The sequence below is a fragment of the Gadus chalcogrammus genome, chromosome 16, assembly GCF_026213295.1.
Source record: "Gadus chalcogrammus isolate NIFS_2021 chromosome 16, NIFS_Gcha_1.0, whole genome shotgun sequence".
NCBI lineage: Eukaryota > Metazoa > Chordata > Actinopteri > Gadiformes > Gadidae > Gadus > Gadus chalcogrammus.
In genome coordinates, this window is record NC_079427.1 from 8,778,100 (window position 1) to 8,798,962 (window position 20,863).

The 20,863-nt window shown below is 41.1% G+C and overlaps 4 protein-coding genes across 4 annotated transcripts; all 4 read right to left on the reverse strand.

Annotated features, from left to right (window-relative positions):
- Nucleotides 1–1,137: 1,137 nt before the first annotated feature.
- Nucleotides 1,138–2,088, reverse strand: LOC130405347 (olfactory receptor 56A4-like). The gene has a single exon (XM_056610408.1). The coding sequence runs from the start codon at nucleotides 2,086–2,088 to the stop codon at nucleotides 1,138–1,140; it is 951 nt and encodes a 316-aa protein (XP_056466383.1).
- Nucleotides 2,089–5,739: 3,651 nt separating this feature from the next.
- On the reverse strand, nucleotides 5,740–6,690 carry LOC130405348 (olfactory receptor 56A4-like). Its single transcript, XM_056610409.1, has one exon. The coding sequence runs from the start codon at nucleotides 6,688–6,690 to the stop codon at nucleotides 5,740–5,742; it is 951 nt and encodes a 316-aa protein (XP_056466384.1).
- A 4,811-nt stretch (nucleotides 6,691–11,501) lies between these two features.
- LOC130405349 (olfactory receptor 56A4-like) lies at nucleotides 11,502–12,455 on the reverse strand. Its single transcript, XM_056610410.1, has one exon. The coding sequence runs from the start codon at nucleotides 12,453–12,455 to the stop codon at nucleotides 11,502–11,504; it is 954 nt and encodes a 317-aa protein (XP_056466385.1).
- A 7,035-nt stretch (nucleotides 12,456–19,490) lies between these two features.
- LOC130406608 (olfactory receptor 1509-like) lies at nucleotides 19,491–20,444 on the reverse strand. Its single transcript, XM_056612273.1, has one exon. The coding sequence runs from the start codon at nucleotides 20,430–20,432 to the stop codon at nucleotides 19,491–19,493; it is 942 nt and encodes a 313-aa protein (XP_056468248.1). The 5' UTR covers nucleotides 20,433–20,444.
- Between the last annotated feature and the right edge of the window lie 419 nt (nucleotides 20,445–20,863).

The window sequence follows — 20,863 nt, forward strand, 5'->3', positions numbered from 1 at the left end:
AAATAAATGCAACAACCATAGCCATGCAGTGTATGAGGCACGGGAGTTGTAGTACCCTGATATCGCTGGGCTCACTTTTGGTTCTTCCCTGGCTGATCGCCACAATACATTAACGTTAACTCTCTTAATTCATTTACGAATAGAGTCACAAGATCCATCACCGGTTTCCCCTGGTTCCACAATTTCTGATTAGGTGAACATGACTAATCTTATTCAGACATACATACCTTCAACAACAGACAATGCTTACTTACTTACTTGATACTTTATGGTACTCAACAACACAGCAAGAATACTTCACATTGGATAGTTGGCGTAGCCCACTATGGATAGTTCCCTCCAGTTGTTACTCTGTTTTACCTACAACTATTACTGTCTCGAAATAATGAGCTCAACTGAAGAAGTGTATTTTTTTTTATCAAAAAAGACTACTGATACCTTCTCTCATCTCATCAAGTTAAATTACTACTTGATTTGTAACTTTATTTTTCCTTCTCCCAAGTAATTCCCATTAAAAAAAATTACATGCTTTAAATTTGCATTTTTAAATACACAGGCAGAATCAAATCTAGTAACCTAACATCTATATTGAAGAAAAACATATTTAAGTCTTTGGGTTCATTTGCTTGATGGCTGAATAGAAACCGGCCTCCCTGCCACCCAGGAGAGCGGGATTAAGACTCACTTATTCAATACTGTTCTCAATGACAAAGAAACAACTGACATACACAGACTCCCAAATCCTTCTATTTAGGTTAAAACGTTTAATATGAAATACATATTTATATTAGGACAATTATAACAAACATTAAACAGAATATTTGCCTTTAAACTGCCTTTAAAACATGTTAATTATCGGTTTAATCCTAATTCTAAAAACATGAACAAATCAAAATCAATCAAAAATATCATGCTATATATTCAAGTGAACATTCGTATTACAATGAATGAATAATACATTTGGAAAGTTTTTTGCAAATTTGCATGAGCTATAAATACTATAATGAAATGCATCAGACAAATTGTATGTGTATGTGTCTCCTGTTGTACCTATGCGAATGAATACCATACCAGAAAAGATGTTTGTATGTACTTTTACGTTTGCATCCTAGAAGTCAAATTGGAATTGTAACACGTTTAGTTCGTTGTTTTTAAGTTAACTCTTTTAATGATTTTAATCATGTTTTTCTGAATTTCTTTTGTGTTTAACCCATATATAAGTGGATTGAGTACTGGGGGAAATACAATTATTGATAAACCGATGGCCCTCCTAAGGTGCGGGGACACGCTCTCAAATCTGTGAGACAGCAACACGATGAGAGAGTTGATCTCTAATAATAAGAAAACAATCAGATGTGTTCCACATGTTTGGAGAGCTTTCCCTCTCGCACCTGATTGCTTATTCTTCACACAGGTCACAAAGATCTGGATGTATGTGAATATCACCAATAACAGTGATCCACCTTGGACTAATATGATGGTGAATAACCCATAATAGTTATTTACACTACTGTCTCCACAGGCTAGTTTCACTAAAGAGGGATTGTTGCATAGAACATCCACAATATTATTCGTGCAAAATTTGAAACGTGTAGATATACCAAACAGCACTGCCAGCATAAAGATGTCAAATAACCAAACGCCCACGATGATACTTATCAAAATATTGGACGTCATGAGAGAGTGGTACCTAAGAGGCAAGCATATAGCAATATATCTGTCGTAGGCCATCGCAGTTAAGAATAAGAAGTTCCCTGAAGCATAGATGTGAATCAACAGAGCCTGGAGAAAACACCCTGGGTAGGAAATAGAGCGGTCATTTGACACTATACTGTGTAACAGCTGAGGGAAAAGAGCAGTGGCTCCCATTACGTCCAGTACAGGCAGGTTTAACAGCAAGATGAACATCGGCGAATGCAAACTCTTTGTGAGGATAATTGTTGTAAACACTAGTATATTACAAAACAGAATCATTACATATGTAAGGGTCCCAAAAACAAAAGCAGGGTAAATGAAGCCAGGCGGTATATTTAATGATTCCATCGTCAGCTCCATTGTCCAGTGACCAGGGGTATCATTTATTTTCATGATTGTATTGTTTTAGTTGTCAAATTATTGCTTTTTCCTGAAAAATGTTTCCTTTAATAAAAAATAAAGCATCTCAGTCAATACTTCAAGGAGTTCGATATTCATTTATAACCCGTTGGTATCTTACCTGTTACACTGGATAGTACTTCTGTCATCAACTGTAATTGATACCGTGCATGTTCAGTACATTTGTGTTCTGCCCATGCAGTGCTCCAGGACAGTTAGTTATTTTATAATCATGTAAAATCCAGGGAGACCCAAGAGGGACATGCAAAGTCAACAGACAGGGTGGTTGAACTGAAGTCAGATGAAACTGTTATGAAACTGAATCGACAGATGGTCAGATTGGTTCAATTCCCATCAGATAAGTTCTGGGTTCCATCCCTAATGTCCGCAGCCTCCCAGTAGACATCCTTCTACAAGATGGTGAACCCCTGCCTGCCCCTATGACATGTATCTGAATTCCCTGTATGTATATAATCCATGGATGAAATCATAGCTTGTTGAAATAGGACAGAGGAATAATCCTGACGAGGAGGTGGGCGGGGGGGGGGGGGGGTTGGACGGAGAATCCTGACGGGGGGATGGGGGGACGTGGACGGGTAGGTTGCGAGGCGCTGGCCGGGGGATCCTGAGGGACATCTCGTGCATTTCGCGATTGCTCGTTCGCGTGACCTACTGCACGGCGGCCGCTAGGGGGTGCCAGAGGCCCGAATTTCTGCCGCGGCCCACTTAAGTCGACCGGCCCACCGGGAAACCTCCCAATCGTCCCGATGGCCACTCCGCCTCTGGGAGTGCAGGTGGATTTAAGTGGAGAAGCTCAGACAAGTACAATGGTGGCAGTCCATTTAGTGCCTTATATGTTACGGCCACTATTGGAAGCCAATGTAAGGAAATCCATACCGGTGTTATATGGTCAATGTTTTTACTTTTTGTCACAATCCTTGCTGCAGCATTCTGCACGAGCTGAAGGCCCCAGGTTACGCATTTTGGAAGACCAGAAAAAAGGGCATTGCAAATATCAACTTTCAGATAATGTCAATGATTTTAGAATAAGGTGCAGAGAAATGCTTGTCTTTCTTTGAAGCACAATTATATAAAAAAATAAAGTGTTTCAAGTACTTCACTGGACTGAAATTTAACATTTCAAACTAAAAGATCAAGCAAAATAAAACATTTACAAATAAAAGGGCTTGTGTCGGTAATTCACCCCTAAAACAACATTGTGCTCCAACACTAGCCTATATTATAGGTGATTTTGCTGCAATTGAATATACTAACTCCAAATTAAATCAAATTTTGAGTTAGTAGTTAGTTACATCAAATCACCCGAAGAAAACTACACCCGAAGACTAAAACTGAATGGGGGCGGGTCACAATGAATGGGGCCGAGATGATTGACAGCACAGATGATAGCGCTCTTTGGTTGACAGCGGGAGGGAGAGGAAGAGGGAGAGGAGATGGAAGAGGGAAGGTTTTAAAACATATAGGGTACAGATTAAAGGTTGGGTATGGGATTTGCGAAACGCCAGCAGATTTTGAAAACACAACTCAAATGGTCCTTCCCCCTCTCCTTCAACGCTGACTCTGACTCCACCCATTCCAAGTACATGGACGCGCAATCATGCACAAGCGAACACAGATGCGCGAGAGCGAGCCATTAGCTAGTTAGCTAGCTCCAGTAGCTACCACAGGATAACAACAAACAGAAGCTTGCTCTGGGTCACGAGCTTTGAGTACGTGCACGAAGGGGTCGCGCGGGGGAGGGGGAGTGCAGTACGACCGTTTGATTGACGTACTTACTGTCCAATGCTACTCGGTGGGTCTGGAAATCATTGGCTGGAGTTTTTCGAGCACGCGTGTACCATCACAGGGGCTAACTCCAACTGCATGTCATGGTCCGCCCCTGGTTTTCCCATTCACCTGCCTAACACCCTGATCACCCCTAATTAACCCAACCACCTTCACCTGTGCTCCCCCTTAAACATTCCTCTCCTTTCACTCGTTGCCAGATTGTCTCTTGTATCATTCAGAGCTTTCCCGCAACTCCTGAGTGACTTCGTCTACTTCACTCTGCTTGTTGAATAGTAAAAAAATTTACTGACCAAACAATCTCTTATTAATTGCCCATTTAATCATTTCATTAATCCAAAAAACGTTTTTATTTGATATCTGCTTATCTGCCACAATCTGCCAGTCCAAGTCACTCGACGTGACTTGGACTCAGATTTGCCAGCTAGTTTATTGTGGCGATCAAAGCCGTGGCTATCAGACTGTTTGGACTAATAGCCCCCCTGGAGGGGTGGCACCTCGTGACAAGTGGGGTCGGCTAGAGCAACACCTGCATCGAGGCACTTATGTCCATGGGCTATATGTTATGTTATTCCCTTGTACTGTGGCTGTGTGAAAATAAATGCAGCACCGTAGCCATGTGGTGTATGAGGCAAGGGAGTTGTAATACCCTGATAACGCTGGGCTCACTTCTGGTTCTTCCCTGGCTGATCTCCACAATATATTAACCGTTAGCTCTCTTAGCTAAGTTGCGAAGAGAGTCACAAGATCAATCACCGGTTTCTCCTGGTTCCAAAATTTCTGATTAGGTGGACATGACTAATCTTAGTCACATATCCATAGCTTCAACAGACAACACTTAATTTATGGTACTCAACAACACACCAAGAATACATCACATTGGATAGTTGGCGTAGCCTTTGATATTTCCCTCGAGTTGTTACTCTGTTTTACCTACAGCTATTACTGTGATGAAATCACGAGGTCGACTGAAAAAGTGTATTTTTTTATCAAACAAGACTCTAATGATGTCTTCTCTCATCTCGTCAAGTTCAATTATTATTTGATTAGTAACTTTATTTTTCCTTCTCCCCAGTAATTCCCATAATAACGAATTACATGCTTTGAATTTGCATTTTTAAATCCACAGGCAGAATCAAATCCAGCAACCTTACATCTATGTAGTTCTTGTTTAACCTAACTTGAAGAAAAACATATTTAAGTCTTTGGGTTCATTTGCTTGATGGCTGAATAGAAACCGGCCTCCCTGCCACCCAGGAGAGCGGGATTAAGACTCACTTATTCAATACTGTTCTCAATGACAACGAAACAACTGACATACACAGACTCCCAAATCCTTCTATTTAGGTTAAAACGTTTAATATGAAATACATATTTATATGAGTACAATTATAACAAACATTAAACAGCTTATATTTGCCTTTAAATTGCCTTTAAAACATGTTAATTATCTGTTTAATCCTAATTCTAAAAACATGAACAAATCAAAATCAATCAAAAATGTCATACTATATGTTCAAGTTAACATTTGTATTACAATTAATGAATAATACATTTGGAAAGTTTTTTGCAAATTTGCATGAGCTATAAATACTATAACGAAATGCATCAGACAAGTTGTTTGTGTATGTTCTCCTGTTGCACCTATGCAAATAAACTATACCAGAAAAGATATTTATATGTACTTTTACGCTTGCATCCTGGAAGTCAAATTATAAAAGACCATGAATACGAATCAATCATTTATTGATCACTTCTAAACTAAATTAAAATATTTCCAGAATTATGAAGAAAGGCTAAGTCACCTTCCATGCATAATCTTCACTTGATATATTAAAATTAAATAAAAAAAGTTAACCTAGCTCTTTTAATGATTTTAATCATGTTTTTCTGAAGTTCTTTTGTGTTTAACCCATATATAAGTGGATTGAGTACTGGGGGAAATAAAATTATTGATAAACCGATGGCCCTCCTAAGGTGCGGGGACACACTCTCAAATCTGTGAGACAACATAGCGATGAGAGCGTTGATCTCTAATAATAAGAAAACAATCAGATGTGTTCCACATGTTTGGAGCGCTTTCCCCCTCGCATCTGATTGCTTAGTCTTCAAACAGGTCACCAAGATTTGGATGTATGTGTATGTAACTATGATCAGTGATCCACCTTGAATTAATATGATAGTGAATAACCCATAGTAGTTATTTACGCTACTGTCTCCACAGACTAGTTTCACTAAAGAGGGATTGTTGCAGAATACATCCACAATATTATTCATACAAAATTTGAACCGTGTAGATATACCAAACAGCACTGCCAGAATAAAGATGTCAAATAACCAAACAACTACGATGATTCTTATCAAAATATTGGAAGACATTAGAGAGTGGTACCGAAGAGGCAAGCATATAGCAATATATCTGTCATAGGCCATCGCAGTTAAGAATAAGAAGTTCCCTGAAGCATAGATGTGAAGCAACAGAGCCTGGAGAAAACACCCTGGGTAGGAAATAGAGCGGTCATTTGACACTATACTGTGTAACAGCTGAGGGAGAAGAGCAGTGGCTCCCATTACGTCCAGTACAGGCAGGTTTAACAGCAAGATGAACATAGGCGAATGCAAACTCTTTGTGAGGATAATTGTTGTAAACACTAGTATATTACAAAACAGAATCATTACATATGTAAGGGTCCCAAAAACAAAAGCAGGGTAAATGAAGCCAGGCGGTATATTTAATGATTCCATCGTCAGCTCCATTGTCCAGTGACCAGGGGTATCATTTATTTTCATGATTGTATTGTTTAGTTGTCAAATTATTGCTTTTTCCTGAAAAATGTTTCCTTTAATAAAAAATAAAGCATCTCAGTCAATACTTCAAGGAGTTCGATATTCATTTATAACCCGTTGGTATCTTACCTGTTACACTGGATAGTACTTCTGTCATCAACTGTAATTGATACCGTGCATGTTCAGTACATTTGTGTTCTGCCCATGCAGTGCTCCAGGACAGTTATTTTATAATCATGTAAAATCCAGGGAGACCCAAGAGGGACATGCAAAGTCAACAGACAGGGTGGTTGAACTGAAGTCAGATGAAACTGTTATGAAACTGAATCGACAGATGGTCAGATTGGTTCAATTCCCATCAGATAAGTTCTGGGTTCCATCCCTAATGTCCGCAGCCTACCAGTAGACATCCTTCTACAAGATGGTGAACCCCTGCCTGCCCCTATGACATGTATCTGAATTCCCTGTATGTATATAATACATGGATGAAATCATAGCTTGTTGAAATAGGACAGAGGAATAATCCTGACGAGGAGGTGGGCGGGGGGGGGGGGGGTTGGACGGAGAATCCTGACGGGGGGATGGGGGGACGTGGACGGGTAGGTTGCGAGGCGCTGGCCGGGGGATCCTGAGGGACATCTCGTGCATTTCGCGATTGCTCGTTCGCGTGACCTACTGCACGGCGGCCGCTAGGGGGTGCCAGAGGCCCGAATTTCTGCCGTGGCCCACTTAAGTCGACCGGCCCACCGGGAAACCTCCCAATCGTCCCGATGGCCACTCCGCCTCTGGGAGTGCAGGTGGATTTAAGTGGAGAAGCTCAGACAAGTACAATGGTGGCAGTCCATTTAGTGCCTTATATGTTACGGCCACTATTGGAAGCCAATGTAAGGAAATCCATACCGGTGTTATATGGTCAATGTTTTTACTTTTTGTCACAATCCTTGCTGCAGCATTCTGCACGAGCTGAAGGCCTCAGGTTACGCATTTTGGAAGACCAGAAAAAAGGGCATTGCAAATATCAAGTCTTGAAGAGACAAATTAGTGGATAAGTGTCTCGGCATCACGCAATGACAAGAATGATCAGATTTTTGCTATGTTGCTCAAGTGGTAAAATGAATGTAGACCAGCCCATTATAGCCAACTTTGGAGAGCCTCCTGACAAGCTTGTCTGGATGCTCTCCAAAGCTCAAGAGTAGAAGGATTTGAGGATCCCAAGGCAGACTCTGAATTTCTTCAGCTGCCTGAGGTGGTATAGGCGCCGCTGCCGCTGGTGTGATTTGAACCAAGCTAACTTTGGGGCAGTTGGCTATAATGGGCTGGTCTACATTAAGGCTACTTCCTGCAGGATTGTCTGAGAAATTGCATGAAACAAAATCACAATCCAGGGTCATCAATAACTTCCAGCAGTATGGGTGCTTTGTTTCATGTTTCATGTCTGACACTCTGAGGCAGTGGCAGTAAGGTCGTAGTTTGTTATTTTTTTATTGCGTTGCCTTTAAAGCCATAAGGTCACCTTTTTATCGCTCTCCATAACTTTCAGATAATGTCAATGATTTTAAAATAAGGTGCAGAGAAATGCTTGTCTTTCTTTGAAGCACAATTATATAAAAAAATAAAGTGTTTCAAGTACTTCACTGGACTGAAATTTAAGATTTCAAACTAAAAGATTAAGCAAAATAAAACATTTACAAATAAAAGGGCTTGTGTCGGTAATTCACCCCTAAAACAACATTGTGCTCCAACACTAGCCTATATTATAGGTGATTTTGCTGCAATTGAATATACTAACTCCAAATTAAATCAAATTTTGAGTTAGTAGTTAGTTACATCAAATCACCCGAAGAAAACTACACCCGAAGACTAAAACTGAATGGGGGCGGATCACAATGAATGGTGCCGAGATGATTGACAGTACAGATGATAGCGCTCTTTGGTTGACAGCGGGAGAGGAAGACGGAGAGGGGATGGAAGAGGGAAGGTTTTAAAACATATAGGGTACAGATTAAAGGTTGGGTATGGGATTTGCGAAACGCCAGCATATTTTGAAAATACAGAACTCAAATGGTCCTTCCCCCTCTCCTTCAACGCTGACTCTGACTCCACCCATTCCAAGTACATGGACGCGCAATCATGCACGAGCGAACACAGATGCGCGAGAGCGAGCCATTAGCTAGTTAGCTAGCTCCAGTAGCTACCTCAGGATAACAACAAACAGAAGCGAGCTTTGAGTATGTGCACGAAGGGGTCGCGCGGGGGGAGGGGGAGTGCAGTACGACCGTTTGATTGACGTACTTACTGTCCAATGCTACTCGGTGGGTCTGGAAATCATTGGCTGGAGTTTTTCGAGCACGCGTGTACCATCACAGGGGCTAACTCAAACTGCATGTCATGGTCCGCCCCTGGTTTTCCCATTCACCTGCCTAACACCCTGATCTCCCCTAATTAACCCAACCACCTTCACCTGTGCTCCCCCTGTAACATTCCTCTCCTTTCATTCCTTGCCAGATGGTCTCTTATTTCATTCAGAGCTTTCCCGCAACTCCCGAGTGACTTTGTCTACTTCACTCTGCTTGTTGAATAGTAAAAAAATGTACTGACCCTACTTCAGGCCCTTGCTCTGAGGATGTTTTCGTTCCGCATTACTGACAACGTCTGGATTAATTTGGCCAGTCTCTTACTTAATTGCAATCAATAACCGTGTTCCACACAACAATAAGTCAAACAATCTCTTATTAATTGTCCATTTAATCATTTCATTAATCCAAAAAATGGTTTTATTTGAAATCTGCTTATCTGCCACAATCTGCCAGTCCAAGTCACTTGACGTGACCTGGACTCATATCTGCCAGCTAGTTTATTGTGGCGATCAAAGCCGTGGCTATCAGACTGTTTGGACTAATAGCCCCCCTGGGGGGCGTGGCACCTCGGTGACAAGTGGGGTCGGCTAGAGCAACACCTGCATCGAGGCACTTATATCCACGGGCTATATGGTATGTTATTCCCTTGTACTGTGCCTGTGTGAAAATAAATGCAACACCCGTAGCCATGCGGTGTATGAGGCACGGGAGTTGTAGTACCCTGATATCTCTGGGCTCACTTCTGGTTCTTCCCTGGCTGATCACCACAATATATTAACCGTTAGCTCTCTTAGCTAATTTGAGATTCTGAAATAAATCAGATCTCAGTGAGCTATTGAGATTAGGAAGCAAAAAAGGGGAATAATATTGAACGTCAAATGCATCATGTCATTATGTGATACGCTGACCGTCTGAAACAACCCAATTATTAAATTAAATTAAATGTCTCTTAAACTTATCAATCAGATTGTAGGGTAGGCCATAATATAAAACTAAAGAGGCAATAAAAATTTGTATCCTTGGCAGAGTCGAACCGTGCCGAGCCGGGCCAGTATAGTATAGCGACAAAACGAAAATGATTTTGCAAGATTTAAGAGTTTTATTGGTCACATGCATACTGTATACAATAAATGCAGTGAAATAAAAAGCAGCGCCTACAGAAATTCTGCAACATTCAAAGTATTAAAATAAAGTGAAATATAGAATAAAAAAATAAGAAATAAAATCTCTTAAACAATTGGCCCCATAATAACAAATCTGTAACAGTTTAAAAATAAAAGATGTGCAAAAAACTATAAATAGTGGTATTCTGTACAGTTAAAGGAATAAAGTCAACAGACAGGGTGGTTGAACTGAAGTCAGATGAAAGTGTTATGAAACTGAATTGACAGATGGTCAGTTTGGTTCAATTCCCATCAGAGAGGTTCTGGGTTCCATCCCTAATGTCCGCAGCCTACCTGTAGGCATCCTTCTACAAGATGGTGAACCCCTGCCTGGCCCTATGACATGTATCTGAATTCACTGTAAGTGGATTTGGATAAAAGCATCTGCTAAATTACTCAATAGTAAATGCATGGATGAAAACATAGATTGTTTGTTTAAAGACTGGCCATCGGAAATATTTCACACTATAAGATTTATTTCCTGATATAAAGGACATTGTTTGTCACTCAGGGAACTATCTTTTAAACATTTTTCAATACATAAACAGGACTATTCTGAAATGTTGCAGTTTGCTACAATGGGCTGGTCTACATTAAGGCCGCTCCCTGCAGTATTGTCTGAGAAATTACATGAAACAAAATCACAATCCAGGGTCATCAATAACTTCCAGCAGTATGGGTGCTTTGTTCCATAGGAGGCACTATCTGACACTCTGAGGCAGTGGCAGTAAGTCGAGAGTCTATAACTTACGATGCTTTAATTTGAGGCAAAAAAATCACTACACAGAAATTGCCTAGCTTCTTCTCCCATATGTTGAGCATGTGTGATTTTATAATTCAACATCCCATTTAAATGTATAAATTGTACTTTAACACTACTTTTACACTTACTTAAAGAAATTGTCATATGTCTCCAATATTCAACTAACATAATATGTACAACCATTCTTAAATTATTGTTTGAAGTATGATATAAAATAATGTATGCATTGGAGAACATTCTTGCACATTTTTTTGCAGATGTTAATCATATGATTTTTCTCATATCATTCATTTCAGCATACAATATACACGGGCCATATACATTGAAAGTATCTGACCATAAAAACATTAATAATGTTAATCTTATAATATAGTCAGAATAGGAGTTTCACTGTTATGTGGTTTCAAACTACCATGGAAACAATCCTATCAGTGGATTATATTAAACCACGACAAATATAGTAACACCTGTACAAGTGTGTGTAAATAAGTAGATACACAGTAATACAGTGTGATCCCCAAAAATATAAAGTTAGTGCTTAACATGGGCAAAACATGATCTTCTTAAAATTCGGATTATATTTCGCCTGAGTTCCTGGGTTTTGAATCCATAAATAAGTGGATTAAGCACTGGGGGATATACAATACCTGATACACCCAGAGCTCTTCTCAAGTATGGGGACACACTCTCAAATCTATGAGACATTAAAACAATGCAACAATTGATCTGCAAAAATACGAAAACAATCAGATGTGTTCCACATGTTTGGAGAGCTTTCCCCCTAGCATCTGACTGCTTCGTCGTCACACAAGTCAACAAGATCTGGATGTATGTGTATATAACCAAAATCAGTGATCCACCTTGAATTAATATGATAGTGAATAACCCATAGTAATTATTTACGCTACTGTCTTCACAGATTAGTTTCACTAAAGAGGGATTGTTGCAGAATACATCTACTATATTATTCATACAAAATTTGAACCGTGTAGATATACCAAATAGCACTGCCATAATAAAGATGTCAAATAACCAAACAACTACGATGATTCTTATCAAAATATTGGACGTCATTAGAGAGTGGTACCGAAGAGGCAAGCATATAGCAATATAACGGTCATAGGCCATCGCAGTTAAGAATAAGAAGTTCCCTGAACCATAGATGTGAATCAACAGAGCCTGGAGAAAACACCCTGGGTAGGAAATAGAGCGGTCATTTGACACTATACTGTGTAACAGCTGAGGGAAAAGAGCAGTGGCTCCCATTATGTCCAGTACAGGCAGGTTTAACAGCAAGATGAACATAGGCGAATGCAAACTCTTTGTGAAGACAATTGTTGTTACCACTAATATATTACAAAACAGAATCATTACATATGTAAGGGTCCCAAAAACAAAAGCAGGGTAAATGTAGTCAGGCGGAATATCTAATGATTCCATCGTCAACTCCATATTCCAGTGACCCGGGGTATCATTTATTTTCATTATTCTATGATTTTAATGGTTAAAGTATTACATTTTCCTGCAAAGATTTTTTCCCTTTAATAAAATTATGCATTTCAGTTAACACCTCAAACAGCTCGATATTCATTGCTAACCTTTTGGTATTTCACCTGTTACCTTGAATACTACTTCTGTCATCAGCTGTAATTGATACTGCCTATGCATGTTCAGTACATTTATGTTCTGCCCATGCAGTTCTCCGGGACTGTGGTTTTATAATCATGCAAGAACCAGGAAGATCCAGGACAGAAAGAAAACCAAAACTACAGGGTGGGGGGGGGGGGGGGGGCTGCGGTGAGGGTTAAATTCCCATCAGAGAGGTTCTGGGTTCCATCCCCAATGTCCGCAGCCTACCTGTAGACATCCTTCTACAAGATGTCAAACCCCTGCCTGCTCCTTAATGACATGTATCTACTTGATGTATCATGCTAGCTAATTAACCAAGTTTCAATCATTATTATCTCTTTCAGTTTTCCCCTCAGTGGCCACCTTATTTGGACACTGACTCGGAGTGGAGTGCCGCTGTCTGGCACAGACTCCGCTCTGAAGAATGAGGGTAGGCTGCAAGATACACAGGGATCTTTACTGCTGATTGTCCCTCTTGATCCTTGGTTCAGATGTCTTTAGTAAGGATCAAAAATATCTGAAGAATAACCACTACCTTTCCAGCTCTGTCAAAAATAATAATTATTCTAAGTCAAATATTCCAAACATTATCCCAACTGATTGAGCCGTACATCCCACAGAGTTGTGTTTAATGAACCTCCTACTTTTTAGAGAACCCGGCTATTGTTTTAACTAGAGTTTTCGCGCCTCTAGTTGTAATTAAACCCATAGCAATAATGTGGTTACCCCAGCAGGGGTATAACATTCATTAACCACAAATGACTCTTAAAAGCAGTGCCAGCATTTAAATATATTTTAACCCTTCAGCAAACAAAAGGCAACAGGCTGATTATCATTTAGGGGACCACTCAATGACATGCACAAGCCTCATCATCACGCCCACTCCTCATTCACATATAATGTAATTTACATTTCCCATGGAAAAAATACTACCTCAGGGGTAGTATTATTCAGGAGAGTTTCAGGATATGTTGTTCACACATACGGCCCATCAGGAGAATATCAGGACTTACACGTGTGTCTGAAAGCAGCTAGTGTATGAGCATTTGAAATAAAATTAGTCAATTATTGGTAACAGGGGTAATTGTTCAACGGAAAGTGTAGTATACTATGCATGCAAATCAATTATTAAATAGCTTTTACTGCGGAAAAGTGCATTGACACTTTAAAATGTAAGGCAACTACTATTGGTTAGTTGAAAATAATAAATCATTGAGATTAAACATCTCTTCCAGTGTCCTGGCCAAGATAGGAAGCAGTAGCCTAAAGTCACACGTAGCATACACACAAAACATAAGAAAAATAAAACAACTAAAACAGTCCGCAGGGGGGAGGGGGGATATCAATATCGCAAGACATTTGGGGAGGCTCAAGGAGGAGGGTAGTATTAAGTTTGTGGAACAAACTTACTTTGTTATTGACATGTTTTCGTTCTGTGTTATAGGGACACTGTCTCGTTAAGATCACGCGACTTATGTGTTGATATGCCGGTCGGTGCGATGTTTGAATTTAACGGTTTTTATATGACAAATTGAATGACCCGCCGTTGCTTGACGCGGTGAGAAATTGTCTCTTCCCTTATTTTATGGCAATTTCTACAGTCTATAGACAGAACGTGTTACCTGGGAGAGTTTGTCGACGGCGGAGCCGTTATTTTTAAAAACACAACGTCTTACCTGGGCTAGTGTGTCGCTGCCGTGTGTGCGTGTGTGTACTTACCTGGGGGTGTGTCGATGGCGGAGCCGTTATATTTAAAAACATAACATCTTACCTGGGCGAGTGTCGCTGCGGTGTGTGCGCGTGCGTGTGTGTTTTTACCTGCGCGGGTGTCGATGGCGGAGCCGTTATGTTTAAAAACATAACGTCTTTGCTCGGCGAGTGTGTCGCTGCCTTTGTCTTGACAGACGGTGATCGCGTGAGCGTGCGTGTATATGTCGCTGTCTTTGTCTTGACGTGCCGTGTGTGCAAGTGCACGTGTGTGTGTGTGTGTGTGCGTTTCCATGTATGTTCGTGCGCATTTGTGTGTGTGTGCGGTGTGTGTATGCGGAGTGTAGGCTTATGTGTGTGCTTGCGGTGTATGTATGCGTTTGTGCGTGCTGTGTGTGTGTGTGTGAGCTGCAGGCTGCTTGGCACATGCGCACATGAGTAACTCGAGTAACTGGTGCGACAGGCCTGTTGTTATAGTAGTAAGATATCATTGGAGTTCTGTTGGCCAATATCTTTTTGTCAACAACCATGCTCGTGCTTTTCCAATGTCTTCATCTTTTTCTTAAACAACACTACTTAAAAGTTTGGGTTGCTGTTTTTTTTTTTTTTCTACACACGCCACTTTGGCCTGTGATCGAAAATAGTGAACTTCAGGACCTTGTGCTAGGGAAGGTTTTCTTCTGCATAAATAATACATAAAACTAACAATCTCGAATCCTCATCCTCATCTACATCCGTTTTTCCGGGGTCGGGTCGCGGGGGGCGGCACCTCCAGCAGAGGGCCCCAGACTTCCCTTTCCTGTGCCACATTAACCAGCTCTGACGGGGGGATTCCGAGGCGTTCCCAGGCCAGTGTTGAGATATAATCTCTCCACCTATTCCTGGGTCTTCCCCAAGGTCTCCTCCCCACTGTCGCGCCTAGAACACCTCCCTCGGGAGGCGCATAGTGGGCATCTTTACCAGATGCCCGAACCACCTCGACTGACTCTTCTCTAAGCAGAGGAGCAGGTGATTATCCGAGTTCCTCACAGATGGCTGAGCTTCTCACCCTATCCCTAAGGGAGACGCCAGCCACCCTGAGAAAACCCATCTTGGCCGCTTGTACCCACGATCTCGTCCTTTTGGTCATCACCCATCCTTCATGACCATAGGTGAGGTTAGGAACGAAGATCAACCGGTAGATCGAGAGCTTTTTCTTGCGGATCAGCTCTCTTTTCGTCGCAACGGTGCGGTAAAGCAAACGCAATAGCGCCCCGCTGCTCAGATTCTCCGGCCAATCTCACACTCAGTCGCACTCACACTCCTTCACTTGGGCTGAGCTGAGGATTCATTTCCTACCCCTAAGTAGGCGATCCACCGGTTTCCTGCTGAGAGTCATGGCCTCAGATTTATGATGGTGTTTTATTTTAGCTCATGTACTAATCATACATTTTCTGTGGATTTGTCCCTGCACACAGAGACCGCACATGTTTGTGTGTGTACGTTAGCTAAATGGTTAATATTGCTAGCACGTCACATAATCGAATGTAATCAAAGTTCAAATTAAAAATGAAATGATGACGTCAAGTAAGAACGGGGTCGTTACTGTGAGAGAGAGAGGGAGGATGGAAAGGGAGGGAAGGTAAGAAAGACCCTTAGTATTGATGTTATAGTTTATATATTTGGAAAGTTCTAATTTGATTTGTTTTTTTATTAACAATATTTACTTGTACTTTTACTTTCAATACTTAAGTCCATATAATATCAGAAAATTACTTTGGATATAACCTAACCCTAATTAATATCAGATACTTTAAAGATCCCATTGCATGAAAATTTAACTTTCTGAGGTTTTCTAACATTAATATGAGTTCCCCTAGCCTACCTATGCTCCCCAAGTAGCAAGAAATTTAGTTGGGTGTAAAATGAGCATTAGGCATTCTGCTCCGCCTTTGAAAAACCGAAACTCAGACACGCCGTTTGACATACGGGGACGACATACCCAGAGAATTTGGCCCGCCAATGAGCTACAACCGTGCGAGCGCCACATGTTTGTGTGTGCGTGTGTGTGTGTTTAAACACACTGTAACGCAAGTGTTGTACACTTCTTTGTTCTTTGGATAACCGTTCTGCTGTTGGTGTTATGGCGCATAACACGTCGGCTCTTTGACGTCTGTAGTATTTCCACAACGAGACTGTAGTTGGGGTTATCTCAGCCGCTGGGCGCACCACCGGGCGCACCATCGTCTACTTCAGATTGATGTGGAATTGTAAGAACCAGAGACATCGGAGAACCCGACGCAGTCGTTTGTGTATCATAATATTGTCTGGAGGCACACACAACTTTTGACCATGATAATATGTATTATATGATATGTATTATATGATATTATTAAGAATGGCCTATAGAGCTCCAGGACTGTAACGCAAGTGTTGTACACTTTTTTGTTATTTGGATAACCGTTCTGCTGTTGGGGTTATGGCGCATAACATGTCGGACTCTCGTCTCTGGTATTTCCACAACGAGACTCGTAGTGGGGGTTATCTCAGCCATGGTTGAGAAGGATTTGGGGGAAAGGAACTTTGGCTTTGACTCCCTGAAGTACATGAACCACGACATGGAGGAGAAAGGGATTGTTGCCCGCGATTGACTCTCGCTTGACCCCCTCTTCCTGCTGCCCGCGGCCGAGGGACCATTGCCTCGGCAGCGAGGCTCCGGTGGGAGACAATCACGGGCAACAATCCCCTTCTCCTCCATGTCGTGGTTCAGTCTACTTCAGATTGATGTGGACGTGGAAGAACCAGAGACGTCGGAGAACCCAGCGCAGTCGTTTGAGATTCATAATATCGTCTGGAGGCGCACACAGCTTTTGGCCGTGATAATATATATTACATGATATAGATATCTATGTATGATATGATATTATTTAGATATAGAGCTCCAGGACTCATTCCAAAGCACCCGGAGTGTTCTAGAATATTTACAGAACACGGCCAAAGGCTGTGTTCGCTTCGCCATTGCGATACATCCACTGTAAACAGAGCGTATGGTACCGTGGCCGCAAGCTGCTCAGGGCCACACCCCCACCCTCCTCCTTGACCCGCCTCTCTCCTCCTCCAAAATCTCATTTGAGATTTGGGGAAATCTCAATGTGCGACTGGCTCGTAGTGGCTGTAATTCTGCACCACGGCTGAATTTCGGGAACGTCTTCAAATAATGTGTTAGGGGCCAAGGCCAACTAATATCTTTATTAAAGCATCCATAAAGTAGCATGCCATGGGACCTTTAAGACTTTTACTTAAGTATTATTAGATTGGGTGACTTTTACTTTCTTCAGCCACCCATGTGGCAGCGCACCCAACCCCATCGGGTCTTCCTGCATGCAGGTGGTGGGCCCACAGGACGGAGAGGAAGGGTGTGCCACGTCACTTCTTTGCCTGGCCAGGCTCCGTGGCAAACCCGGCCACCAGCTATCGCCGATGAGCCCTCCTCCTCAGACGTGGGCCCCCGGTTTCCTCCGGGCAGGGTCTCTCCTCCTCTTTTTCACCTATTCATGGGCCTTGACACTTGGAGATCCATTCTTAAGGGCTGATTATGGTCCTACGTTCACACAAAACAAGGGGGTTACTGACCCGTTACGTCCTTGCCGACCCTCCTTACGTCCACCGCAAGGGCCTGACGTGCGCCTCCCAACAATTGTAACCTTCCGTCGAGGCGAAGCAGCAGCAAGGGATGTGATTGGTCCACTCCCTAAAACCGACGCAGAACCAAAACAGGTCACGACTGCGTAGAAGGGTCTGCGTGGTCCTTGTGTTGCGTGACGTGAGACCATAATCAGCCCTTTAGTCTGGCCCCTCAACTGTGACCAATCTGCTACCTACAAGGAGCACAAGGCTCCAGACAACACAGCCCACAGGGCCACAGGGACACGCAAACCTCTCCACCACGATAAGGTCACGGTTCCAGGAGAGGCGAATCTCGGATGAATAGTCAATATAATAATAATAATAATCTGCAACTGTGATTGCAATGTATCAAAGTTTGCTTGGTGAGGTCGAGGTTAGGTCTTGGCCCAATTTAAACACAAACAACATCACCAAGAGTCCCATTTTTTACCTGTGGTATCAAAGAAAGTGTCCGACACATGATAAAATATTGCTATATTGTGTTTTATTTAGTAGTTTTCAGTAGTTCCCCTAAAAACGAACCACAAGCGTGCCTTTATCTCAAATTACAGTGGGTGGCATTGTTGAGCTGTAGAAGAACTTCTCTCAGAATCTGACCTTTACAAACCGTATTATGGAGAACAATCATTTAACAATTATTTCACATTTCTGTACTCCAATCACATAGCTAAAACCAAATTAGAGTCCCAAATTATTTGAGAATCTGCTGTATAAATTAGGTAGTATGTAAATTTAGGCCAAGTTTACGGTCAAGTTTAATGTCTCTTATTTTTGATGCTCCCAAACCCACTCACTATGTAAAGTGCTTTTTCTGACTTTAAAGAACACTATAAATGCAGTGATTATATTTCATTATTCATAACTGTATATTATTTACTACTGTAGTATCGTCAGCTACATTTTTAAATGCACAAACAGAATCAAATGTAGTAACCCTCACATCCATGTAGTTATTGTTGAACCAAACATTAAGTCTTTGGTGTTAATTTGCCCTGTTTAATTATTACTAACATTTAACAATATTTGCCTTTAAACTGAGCTTTAAGTAAATTTAATAATATTTGTTCATACTATATATTCACATGTTAAAATTATTATTGGCAAATTAGCATGAGTTACAAATACTATAATGCAATGACTCAGACAAATAGTGTGTGTGTGTGTGTGTGTGTGTGTGTGTGTGTGTGTGTGTGTGTGTGTGTGTGTGTGTGTGTGTGTGTGTGTGTGTGTGTGTGTGTGTGTGTAGAATTGATCATGCGAATAAACCACACCAGAAAATATATTTGTTTGTACTTTTACCCATCCTAGAAGGTCAAAATTAGAAAATACCATGAATTTGTAGTTATTGATCACTTCTAAACAAAATTTGTTGTTCGCAATGAGGCTTTGCATTATGAAAATGTTTCCAGAAACATTAAGAACGTCTAAGTGACCTTTCATGCATAATCTTAACTTGATATATCTAAATTAAATCAAAAAAGGTGCATTGGAATTGTAGCTGGTTTAGTTCGTTATTTTTTAAGTTAACCTTGTTCTTTTAATGATTTTAATCATGTTTTTCTGAAGTTCTTTTGTGTTTAACCCATATATAAGTGGATTGAGTACTGGGGGAAACACAATAACTGATACACCCAGGGCCTGTCTCAGGTTTGGGGACAAACTGTCAAATCTGTGAGACATTATAGCGATGATACAAATTAAATGAAAGAATAAAAAAACCACCAGATGTGTTCCACATGTTTGGAGAGCTTTTCCTCTCGCATCTGACCGCTTAGACTTCATACAAGTCAACAATATCTGGATGTATGTGAATATCACTAAGAACAGTGATCCACCCTGGACTAATATGATAGTGAATACACCATAGTTTCTATTGACGCTGCTGTCTTCGCAAACTAGTTTCACTAAAGAGGGATTGTTGCAGAATACATCTAATATATAATTCTTACATAATTTGAACCGTGTAGTAATACCCAGCAGCACTACTATAATTAAGATGTCCAATAACCAAACAACTACGATGATTCTTATCAAAATATTTGACGTCATCAGAGAGTGGTACCTAAGAGGCAAGCATATAGCAATATATCGGTCGTAGGCCATGGCAGTTAAGAATAGGAAGTTCCCTGAACCATAGATGTGAATCAACAGAGCCTGGAGAAAACACCCAGGGTAGGAAATAGAGCGGTCATTTGACACTATACTGTGTAACAGCTGAGGGAAAAGAGCAGTGGCTCCCATTACGTCCAGTATAGGGAGGTTTAACAGCAAGATGAACATAGGTGAATGCAAACTCTTTGTGAAGACAATTGTTGTAATCACTAATATATTACAAAACAGAATAATTACATATGTAAGGGTCCCAAAAACAAAAGCAGGGTAAATGTAGCTAACTGGTATATTTAATGATTTCATCGTCAGCTCCAATGTCCAGTGACCAGGGGTATCATTCATTTTCATGATATATGTTCTTAGTTGTCAAGCTGTTTGATTTTCCTGGAGTGAAAAATTCCAGGCACTCAGAGTTAAATTAAATTAAGCAAGTCACAATATCTTAGTTAAAACTTATTAAAGTTGGATATTCATCGCTAACCGCTTGGTATCTTACCTGTTACACTGGATAGTACTTCTGTCATCAACTGTAATTGATACCATGCATGTTCAGTACATTTATGTTCTGCCCATGCAGTGCTCTAGGAAAGTTATTTTATAATCATGTAATAACCAGGGAGACCCAAGAGAGAAAAACAAAATCAACAGACCAGGTTGGGGTGAACTCAGGTCAGAGGCTACCCATTTCAATAGAGCTACAGCTATGAAGATGAATTGGCAGATGGTCAGATTGGTTCGATTCCCATCAGAGATGTTATGTGTTACATCCCTGATGTCCG

Coding starts and splice junctions, on each gene's coding strand:
- LOC130405347 (XM_056610408.1), bottom strand. CDS start 2,088: ATGAAAATAAATGATACCCCTGGTCACTGGACAATGGAGCTGACGATG.
- LOC130405348 (XM_056610409.1), bottom strand. CDS start 6,690: ATGAAAATAAATGATACCCCTGGTCACTGGACAATGGAGCTGACGATG.
- LOC130405349 (XM_056610410.1), bottom strand. CDS start 12,455: ATGAAAATAAATGATACCCCGGGTCACTGGAATATGGAGTTGACGATG.
- LOC130406608 (XM_056612273.1), bottom strand. CDS start 20,432: ATGAAAATGAATGATACCCCTGGTCACTGGACATTGGAGCTGACGATG.